The sequence below is a fragment of the Dermacentor albipictus genome, chromosome 8 (assembly GCF_038994185.2).
Source record: "Dermacentor albipictus isolate Rhodes 1998 colony chromosome 8, USDA_Dalb.pri_finalv2, whole genome shotgun sequence".
Lineage (NCBI taxonomy): Eukaryota > Metazoa > Arthropoda > Arachnida > Ixodida > Ixodidae > Dermacentor > Dermacentor albipictus.
Genome location: NC_091828.1, coordinates 27,547,405 through 27,558,423, shown reverse-complemented (window position 1 = coordinate 27,558,423; position 11,019 = coordinate 27,547,405). Strand labels below are relative to the sequence as shown.

At 49.2% G+C, this 11,019-nt stretch overlaps 1 protein-coding gene across 1 annotated transcript; it reads right to left on the bottom strand.

The window, feature by feature from the left end:
- Positions 1-2,320: 2,320 nt before the first annotated feature.
- On the bottom strand, positions 2,321-7,071 carry LOC139048712 (uncharacterized). Its single transcript, XM_070523208.1, has 4 exons — positions 6,658-7,071; positions 4,383-5,441; positions 3,491-3,942; positions 2,321-3,017 (listed from the first exon to the last, which is right to left on the bottom strand). Exons 2-4 carry the CDS (start codon positions 4,544-4,546, stop codon positions 2,530-2,532), a joined length of 1,104 nt encoding a protein of 367 aa, XP_070379309.1. The 5' UTR covers positions 4,547-5,441; positions 6,658-7,071; the 3' UTR covers positions 2,321-2,529.
- Between the last annotated feature and the right edge of the window lie 3,948 nt (positions 7,072-11,019).

The following is an 11,019-nucleotide window of genomic DNA, read 5'->3' as shown; positions in this document are numbered from 1 at the left end:
AGAGGTGGGAAGGTGCACTAGAGACAGGAGCGCTTCGACTTCTGGGTGGTATTGGGTGAACGGTGGGAGTCTTGATGAAGCTGACGCTTGCTGTCCGGGCTCCTGGGGGTAAGGCTCCCGGGTCTTGTCGCCGCTCGTCGGAGACAGCTCCCCAGGGAGCGATATGCTTTGCAGGGTGGTCAAGCTGCTCGACGAGATGGTCTTCGGTGAGCCGCTGCCAGGCGTAGCAGGGCTCGGAGGCGGTTGGTCACCTTGCGACTCCCCCGCAGGGGCGTCTGCATCAGCAGGCGTTTGGTGTGTTGCGACACCACGTACCTGAGCACATGAGGGCTGGACCCTTCCGCGTGTAGCCGTGCGCGGCTTAGCCGTGTCCGGGGAAAGGGGGGTCCTGGGGGTTGAGCCGATGCCGGGTGTTCGGACCGTTAAAACACCCCGGTGGAGGCAACACACCTCTTTGGCGTCTTCTTCACGTAGACAGCACCCCCGAACTGACCCGCTCGGGGGAAATCAGCAGGCGCCTGTTCCTGTCTGCCTCTTCAACCTTTTGCTTTCCTATCTTCTTTTTTTACTGTCCTTTCATCTCTTCCGTCATTTCCTAATTTTCCTAGGCGGCTAAGGTTAACCTTGTGTAGGTGCCCCTTTGGCGTAATATGTTAGGCTATAGTGACAATGTACGTTTGGCGCCAAACAACCTTACCCGTCAAGTGCTGCAGCGTCCCCAAGTTGGGCTCCATGGTGGGTGGCCGCCATTGCTGCCGAAAACAAAAGAAAGTACTATGGGAACATCGGCATTCCCCCGCATACTTGATCGTCACGCTCAAAAGAGGGGACGCACCGATGACCTAATTACATGCTTCAACAGAACAAGAGAGACCTACCCAAAATACCATGTTGTACACACTGAAAACTGAAGAACAGGCCAGATTCATTTCCCCTTTCATAGTTGCAAGATCTTTAACCGAAGCCATAGGATCAGGTTATAAAGTAACGAAAATGGCTAGCGAAGACCTTCTTCTTGAGATCCCTCAGAAACATCAGTACGAAAAGCTTGGCAGTCTTGTGACATTTCGTAATATACCAATTTCTGTTACACAACACTGAACAATGAATATCTCACGAGGAGTCGTGTCAGAGGCAGACCTCCAAGATTTGACAGAAGCTGAATTCCTGGATCGGTGGAAAGAACAAAACGTCACCAATGTAAAACGAATTATACTTAACGAGACAACAAGAAAATCCCCACCAAGCATCTTGTCCTAACATTTGCATCAGCGTTCTGCTAGAAACCATCGAAACGGGATATATCAGGTTAACTGTCCGACCATATATCCCCAACCCTAGGCGATGTTTCCAAAGTCGGAGGTTCGGCCATGGCTCGCAGAGCTGCCGTGGTCAAATAACTTGTGCAAAGTGTGTAGTCCAGGGCCACCCCTCCGACAACTGGAGTGGCACACCTCACTGTGTGAACTGCAGTGGTGACCATCCAGCCTACTCATGTTCCTGTCCGAACTGGAAGAAAAAGAAATAGTCACCCTCAAAGACAAAGAAAACATTTCGTTTAAGGAAGCCCGTAAGAGGTGCTCACTGTTCCACAGCACGCCATATGTTGATGCGGCGCGTCGGGGGGCAGCGTCGCAGCGGCCATTGCCAAGTGCCCAGCCCGCGTGCAGCGAGCAGGTACCTTTGGCTCCTGCCCCCAGGGTGGAAGTAAGTAAGCCTACTCCATCCAACCAGCAAACCACGACCGGCTTTATTACTTGCAACCTGCTCGCTACGGTGGCGCGTGTCCGCGTAAATATCACGTGACTGTTCAGGAGGGACGGCGCGCTGCAACAGGTGGCGCCACAAGTTACCCTCATTACGGCAGCGCCCGCCGTATGCTTCTGTTAGCTTCAGTGCGCTTGCGCTGGCATGTTGCCGGTAGGCCGAGTTAAACCGGATCGTTTTTTAAGCATGCACCGCAAAGATGTGTTAATATTCATCAGATGCAATAATCGTGGACAGTTTTCTGTATACAGTGGTAGTTAAGAGCGCGAGCTGTCAGCTAACACGCCTGTCTCTGGCTCATCAGCGCGCGAGAACAGCGCAGAAGCAGGCTTCTCACGCTCGTAGCAATTCCCCTGCATAGCCACAAAAAGGCTGATAGCGGTAATATTTTTCTTTCTCAGCGCAGCAGTTTTGCTGCTAAAACAAGCTGAAAGAGCGGTTGTAATGGTGGGCGCGGCTCTGGTGCTACTCGAGCGGCATTTTTTATTTTATTTTTGCGTGCACAACTGCACAATCACAACATGATTGCTTCTGCTCTGTACCTAGCAGCATCCCAGGGCGAAGCCGCGCTATTTTCGGCCAATTTACGATATAAAGCGCGCTATGCGCGCTTCTTATTCGTTTTCAGGAGCGTTCACCCGATTATTAACCATTTCAAGACGCACCCTACATGAAAAATGAATAAAACCAGACTACAAAAGCTTGTTTGCCAGACACAATAGCCGGTCGTGGCCTGAACTTTATTTCAGGTCAGCCAGGTTCTTACACTTTTAGGACCTTTCGTGATTTCGGTTTGGCATTAATTAATTTTCCTTTGGCGTACTCTTCTGTGAGATCAGAGGCAAAATTGGACAAAAATGACCTCATAAACTTGTGGACCATCAGCTTTAGCAGGGCCCTTCTGTGAGGCTCTGTGGTGACCTTCACGCACACAAACTGCGGATTTTTTGTAAGTGACGGCAGCACTAGGTCTGCAAACTTCTTAAGCGGCCTCGGCCCCCTAACAAGCACAAGAGCCACACTTGATGCAGCACCTTCCAGGCGGCTGACGAACCCTACGAAAGCCAAGGCAGGGTACGGTAGCCCTCCCCGGTCCATGCCTGCTATGATGGCAGTAGTAGTAGACTGAGAGGCTTGTGCGCTCAAATTAATGAGACAGCCCTCACATGCAATGCAGTCTTGCACGGCTCTGACTAAGAAGCCAGCAATCATTGCCAGTGTGCTGGCTCGAAAGCTTCGTTGAGGGGCACCTGAAAGAATGAAGGCAAATTGGAACTTAATGACACTTACTCTGAAAAATGCTATTGGCAGCATTTCAGCCCTAAATCAGTCTTTCGCAAGCACAGTGCCCAAGTATTAGTAATGTGTCCTTAATTCATGCAAATAGATAATTTCTCAATGGCTGTAAGACAGCTGTTTAGGCGACAACACTTTTCGGAGGTCACCGTTCAGGCACAGCTAAGTGCATAATGGACGTTGTCCCTTCCTCTTGGTCGAAGCCTCAGTCGTTGATCCCTTCGTCCAGACCCTAAAGGTTATTTTGGGACAGCACCCGAACTCACTGTTTTAGATCAATATCTCTACTTTTCTGAGAAGCAGAATCCTCAAAACTTGGATGACGGAAATGGCACCAGGCCTTCTAGCTTTTCACTTTGAATTTAGAATCTGCATGTGTACATTTAGCACACAAAGCCCAAATTATTAAAGGGTTGTCCCAGCATACTTGGATAGCGCTCCAGTGCAGCGAGATGTGGGAGCAGAAGCTTCTTGATACCACTGTCGGAAGTGGCCTTCACAGGAATTGGAAACAGTTTTGATGTTTTCCCCAGCGAGCCCACCACACTCCCAGCATTGGCACTGGATGACGCGTAGATGATTCCAGTCACCCATATTTTCTGTAGAGATGATAGGGCTGCGTTGGCGTCGGTTTGGTCATTGGAGCCATTCAGTTGTCGTATTGTAGAAAATAGTGACTCTACATCGTCACTTGAGAACTTAGCTGTGAGCCCAAAATGAAACCCGGAGTTTAAGAGGAACTTTGTGCATAGCACTGTCGACATGCTGGTCACTCTCAGTGCCTCATATGTCTCGTCAGACAGGAATGTCATCTTATGTGATATGCCTTCTTTCCATTCCGTGAAGTACATCAGAAAGTGGTTTTCTAGCCATGAAAGTCTGAAAAAGAAAGGTTTGCAAAGTAGTAAATCAGCGCATGTCACAAGAAAAGCAGCAAAGACCTTCAGTAGCTGTTCATAAAGAAAACCTGATTTCCATTAGCTCCACACTAGAAGCCGAAACTTGAATATTCAAATCTACAAATCCATGCTTTCAACAGTAAAATACGTCGATGACTGAGCGGTTATGGTGCTCGGCTGCTGACCTGAAAGACGTGGGTATGATCCCGGCCACGGCGTTTTTATCTTGATGTAGGCAAAGTGCTAGAAGCCTGTGTATTGTGCCGCGTCAACATGTGCTAAACCCCAGATGTCTAATATTATTTGCAGCCCTCCACTACGGCATCCCTCATAGCCTGTGTCGCTTTAGGTAGTTAAACCCCGCAAACCATAAATCAGTAAAATATGGTCAGCATAAACACTAGCGAAACTAAGACATACCTCTCGTCTTCTGCACAGTAAAATGGCATCCTCAAGGCATCTCCACTTGTCCAGGGGACAGTGGTGCTCTTGATATTATGGAGCACAAACCATTCGTGCACCAATTCCATGAATTCCACTGTTGGCAGGCAGTCGCCGAAGGCAGGAGCTCCAAGACTGACCATGTTGCTGCAAAAATTGCAGGACTGTGGTGACCTAAACGAGAATAAGAGTCAATGATGATCATTCGTCTATGGCCGAGAAAACTGTATCGACGTCATATCTATTGGCCGCGTTCCGTAAACCATGGGATGATCTATGCACATAGGGCACCACAGCAAACTTTTTTCTGTTAAAGGGATACGGACACAAAAGTTGGCGGGTGATTTTATGCGTGAGAAGAAAAGTTTATCTCTTGAAAATGACGATTGCAACAAGCTGCTTTGAAAAAAAGAACGAGAAACACCTTTCTTTTGCAATTTTCTGTTGCGCCTTGCCTCCAAGCGGCCGCCGGCAAAAGCTTAAATTTGACGTCATGAAACCCTCGCGCGCGCGCGCGGCCAAGGCCAGCCAAAGCCGTCGCAGTCTTTCCGGAGTGTCGGTCGCTTGCCGCGTTTGTTTACCGCTATCGGCGATCTTCGCACGTGGTCCATCTGAAACGTCATCCACGTCGGCGCTCCACGCAGGTAGTGCGTTACGCGTGTGTTCCCACGGTCGTCGATTGGTATCGACGCATTCGTCGCGGTGGAAGGAAATGCCCAGACACTGCTGCGCCCAAGGCTGTTATAACAGCATCGTCGGTCGTGACTCGCCGTCACACACGTTTCCCAGAGACGAGAAGGTGCGTAAACTTTGGATACGTGCCTGTCAGCCATCACGCCCAGCCTGGAAACCTCTAAAAAATGACTTCATTTGCGCGGACCACTTCGTCGACGATGATTCAGGCAATACAACTGAAAAAGCGGGTGCTTCGTGATGCATTCGTAAGTTTCAGCGGCGTTTGCCACCTTTTGCTGCTCTGTACAACAGACCCTCTCTTTTTCTGTAGGCATGTCGCCGCAGCGGTGACCGTAGGAGCACCTGTTGAAAGAAGGAAAATTACCGTATCAATAGCTGTGCAAGAACAAATATTCTCGGGTTGTGACAGAAATTGTTCATCCTGTGGATGCATGTTATTGTCACAAAACAAAATAGTCATGTTATGTACATTTTCGCTGTGTCTAATATCGAATGAAAGCATATGAGCGCCGTTTTAATTTATAAAATATACAAAAAAGCGAGTGAATGAACGCCAGACAATAGCATGCGTGTTTAGTAATTTAAAATGAAATCGAGGGTTCGACGGAAGCCCGTCTGGTCGGGATGAAGCATTGAAGAAATAAAACGAAGGACACCGACCAACATAGAAGTGCTAAAAAATGAAAAACTAAAACTAGCCATTGTGAACAAGGCTTCCGTAGCGAAGCCGAAACGTCTTAGTTTTTCATTTTTTAGCACTTCTATGTTGGTCGGTGTCCTTCGTTTTATTTCTTCAATGCTTCATCCCGACCAGACGGGCTTCCGTCGAACCCTCGATTTCATTTACCTTCGCCGGGCGTATGGCCAATCTGTAATCACCGGAATTCGCCGTTAAAAAAAAAAAAGCCATTGTGAACAAGGCTTCCGTAGCGACGCCGAAACGTCTTTTAGTTTTTCATTTTTTAGCACTTCTATGTTGGTCGGTGTCCTTCGTTTTATTTCTTCAGTAACTTAAAATGCACAGCACATTTATCTGCATTGCTTTTTCACCCGTTCCTTTTCAACTTGAAGCAAAAAATGACGGGTTTTCATAGGTCTCTGCATGATCAAGCCTCGGATTTCATGACTTGATTGTTCGCGCAGCATTTCCCTAGTAAATGTTACAGCCAAAGGTTTTTCTTTCTCTATGGCCACAGAATCGGTGTAGCTAAGTGATCTGGTTGACGGGTCCCTAGCGCAGCCGCTCATCTCAACGAGTTCAACCAGTAAATGGCTTCTAATGGCGCGAATGTGACAGTAGCCGTAAACGCAGGGCTATGAAACAGCTGGAAAATTCCACACATGCTGTGTCTCGTCACGCAAAAACGAACTGCGTAGCGGTCGAAAGCCCACCGCGTAGGTAAGCACAAAGCGACGAGCTACGATGCTCTACGATTCAGCCATAATAGCTGCCACTCTGCCTCGCGTAGGACACGAAACTAGGCGCTTTACATCCTACGTAACATTACTTTCCAAACTGCTGCCGCTGCACGTTAATTTTACTAGAAAAAAGGCTTACCATGTTGCTGGCCCGGGCTGCCTGACCGGCACGTCTACGGCCACCTGCTCCTCTTCGTCGCTTGACGCGGAAGGCTCGTAACCGTAAGCGATTATATGTTTTGCCAAGCTGGAACGGTCCTCGTCTTCAGAGATATACTCATCGCTGGTAGAGGCGCCTGAACTCGTATCCATGCTCGCGATGACGGCGGCGGCGCGCCTCGAATGACCGCGGCAGGCCGGCTGGCTATCCGACGAGGGTTTCGTGACGTCACGCCTTCCGACTCGCGTGGGCCGGGCGGCGTTGCGCGCGCTCACAAAAACGTCAAAAATAAATCCATCCGCTGAAAAATGAGCTAAGTGGCCATTTGTTCTCGCTGTACTCGCACACTAAGGACTCATTTTCAGCATTTTCGTAAAATTTTCAGATTTTGTGTCCGTATCCCTTTAATGTTGTTTCTTAGCGAGGCTTTTTACCCATTTTGAAAGCTTTTCGCAGGTTAATGATAATAGATGCACAGGATAACTAGGCTTCTCAAACCTATCTATTTGTTTTGAAAAACTTTGTTTCATATTGTGTGGACATGACTTAGTAATGGCATACTTAAGAGCTGAGTAAGCTAGTCATGTCCACACAATATCAAAGTTTTTCAAAACAAATAGATAGGCTCGAGAAGGCTAGTTATCCTGTGCATTTATTATCACTAACCTGCAAAAAGCTTTTAAAATGGGTAAAAAGCCTCGCTAAGCAACAACATTAACAGAAAAAAGAAAAAAAGTTTGCTGTGGTGCCCTATGTACATAGATCATCCCATGGTTTACGGAACGTGGCCAATAGATATGACGTCGATACAGTTTTCTCGGCCCCGCAAGTTGTCTGTCATGTGCCCTATGATAAATAGAAAACTTGAATAGGGTGGCAAAAAAAGAAAAGATTATTGTGGCGTTAGACATGTGTCCCCTTTTGTGCCTTGTAACACTGGTATAGTTTATCAGATTCCTCTCCAGTGCGGAGAGACTTACATTGGACAGAGCGGCAGGTAGAGCGACGTTAGAGCAAAAGAACACAAACATTCACTTAACAACCCCAATGCTTCACATCTAGCGTCACATTGTTTCAAGACACAAATGCCAAACCACACGGGAAATAATCGAGGCATTTCACATTAAAAGATTAGGAGGGACTTGCGTTAGCCATGCATCTTTTTCTCTGTTAGAATGTGAATTTCAGTATCTTCACGACACGTGTTAATCTGAAGTAGTGCCTTTTTGTTGTTTCCTTTTTCGACTTCCCTACTTCCTGATATGTTTAACTGATGTCTTCATACCTTGTCATGTTCTTATGCTGCAGTTTATTGCAATCCTGCATATATATATATATATATATATATATATATATATATATATATAATGTTCGTTTCCATAACATTTAGTTGAGAGTTAGCGCTCGTCCTGTCTTTCTAGTGTCCGTGTCACTTAGCGCTACAATCCAAGAACATATGTGAACAAAACATGGCTAGTAATAACTAGTGACCACTGCACAAAAGTTGAACATGAAAACTGGTAATACTAAAGAAATATACTTCGCTCAGCTGAACTGCAAAATAATGCAAACATCACAAAGACACTGAAAAAAATTGGAGGACGCTTAAGCTTCGCCTTCAAGAGTGGAACGCGATAGCGTTATCGCACCCCGTTCGCACCGCCTACTCAAACGCGCTACGCCAGCCAAACGTCGCGATCGGCAGAGATAGCCGGGCCCCGACGCGCCATGCAGGCGGACGCGGTCATGGGTAATCATGGGGCGAGTGGCGCGCCACGTGTCGGGGCAGCGCCGTACATTGCAAGGAGGGGGTCTTCTGTGTTTGCCGCAAGATGGCTCTGCGTGTGCGCAGAGCGCAGAAGTTTAGCGGAAACGTACTTCGCTACTCGTGAAACTACGTCTTCTGTAAGTTACGTGGTCATAATTACCGATATACACCACAGTATAACTTTCTACGGCACGTTTCTAAGGCGACACGGCATTCACTAGAGGCAATTTTGTCCCGTATTGAAGGAACGAACTCGTGGTTGAATGGTAGCGTCTCCGTCTCACACTCCGGAGACCCTGGTTCGATTCGCACCAGCCCATCTTGCAAGATGTTTTTTAGAGCGCAGCTCTTTGGCGTCCGTTCCTGGGTTTCGCGTCGTCGTCGGCGTTGTCGTCGGCCTCGTAACCAGCTCCGCCCCCCTTTCATCCCCCCAGCGCTAGCAGCGACCGACTGATACCGCTGGATGCCGCTGACGCCGCTAGAGAGTCAAGATAACGTGACTGCATAGAACACCGTCGCCGCCATGCAGAAAGAGGAGGAAACGGTCCCCCCCCCCTGTTCTTGTGTGGCGGATAGGGTGCTCTTCAGTTGCCGACGCGCCGGTTATTTCACGTAGGCCCCGGCACGTCGACGAATACGTGACCACCTTCCCACGGCTAGACCTGGTTCTTAGCGCTGCGGAAGCGAGGGTATCATATTGTTTGTGTCGGCATCGGCGGCGTTGTCCCTGAAACCAACTCCGCAGCTGGGGTTGACTCACTATCGGCGTCAGCGGCATCAGTCAGTCGCTGCTATCTCTTCCCTCCTCCCTTTATCGTGTTGTCCGCTTGCTGCGCGCGCTTCTGCCCCCATCGTTTGCCGCTGGGTGTACACGCCGCCCCCCTCCCCCCTCTTCCTGCGAGTCTCCGGTTTTCAAAGCGCCGGCTCGAACTTAATTCCTTTCTTCGCTCCTCCTCCAATGCAACCCCTGTGCGGTGGCAATCAGAGAGCCAGATCGGTGGCGGCGGATCTGTATATGTGCACCGCCCGAGCCGAAATTGCCGCTGCCGTTCGCCCTGTGCGGTGGCAATCAGAGAGCCAGATCGGTGGCGGCGGATCTGTATATGTGCACCGCCCGAGCCGAAATTGCCGCTGCCGTTCGCCACTGCGAAATTATCTGCCAGTTCTTTCTGAGCCATGAGCGAGATGACCGATGGAAGTCCTCCGTCTGCTGCTGCTGCTGCTGCTGCTAAACGAGCTGCCAGAGCAGAGGCCCAGCGCCGTCGCCGTCAGAATCCAGAGGTGCGTGCCGCCGAAGCAGAAGCTTACCGTCGCCGCCGTCGAGATGATCCAGGAGTACGCGTCGCCGAAGCAGAGGCTAAGCGCCGCCGCCGAGAAGACCCTGCCGTTCGCGCCGCCGAAAGGCCATCGGAAACATCCACGTTGAGGGTGATCATGTAAGGCTTGCCAATGCACAGCATTATATTTGCTGGCAAATTTCCTATTTCGGCCTTGGGTAACGATGGGTATCGGATGGGTAACGATGTGAAAAATAAAAAAAAAATTCTGTGATAGCGCATACATGTGTTGCTCGATTTCTTTGCCTCAATCTATGGAAAAGGTGAAACAGCTTATTTGCTGCGCTCAAATTTCGCATTAGGAAGTAACGTAATCGTCGGTAATTTTTTTATTTATGAAGTGCCTTCTGGCATTTATCGCTCACGGCCAACGCCGTGGGCGCCGACGACACTGGCTTTTCTGCGACACGAGCTCCTTAACGCTGTCGCGTTAAAACTGGGCAGGACAGAGCACTGACTGTCAGTTATACAGTCAATGACTGATTTTTCGGACCCTCTAGGGAACGTAAAAACGTCCGACAATTCAGGCAGTCCGAAAAAAATGAATGCATGCAAAAAAGCGCGCATATATTGACAAAGAAAATGATGCGCGTCAAAGTTGGAGCATGAAAAAATTTTCCTAGACGTGTTATCTCGAGCTCGCTATTGCGGCTTGCAGCGCCTTCACCGGTGATCGTTAGCAATCGCGGCTGTGAACCGAAGCGGAGATAAACAGCAGGCAGTGTAACCAGCGAAACGGTGCATGCTCAGATGCAGGTATCTCGAACTAAGCGTTATCGGTAGGCGTCGCGCGGGCAGAAAAAGCGGCCCTTTCCAGCGCTCTACACCATGGCCTCCTGTGCCTGCCGGATCTAGGAGCGAACAAAGGGGGCGCGCCGTCAATACAGTTGCGCGGGGCCGCCACTCATCGCAGTGGGGGCGCCACTCACGTCGGGGTGCTGCGCATGCAGTTTCAGCGGAGAAGTGGTGGTCGCGCGCCGCTCGTGAGGCAGGTTGCGCATTTTTCTGTGCATTTCCTGTGCAATTTATCAGCGTCCGCGAATAATTCATGTTTAAAACTGGCTTCTTCTTCTCAGGAACGTGTGCTCGTCTTGTCAGGAACGTGAGCATCATTTTTGGTACCTAAGCACTGCGTGCACGTCAGACAGAAAAACCGAACTTCTTTTTATGTCTAAGCAAAACAAGAAATAAAATTATTCCCAGCATGGAAAGGAAACGAGTGAAGCATCAGCAGTT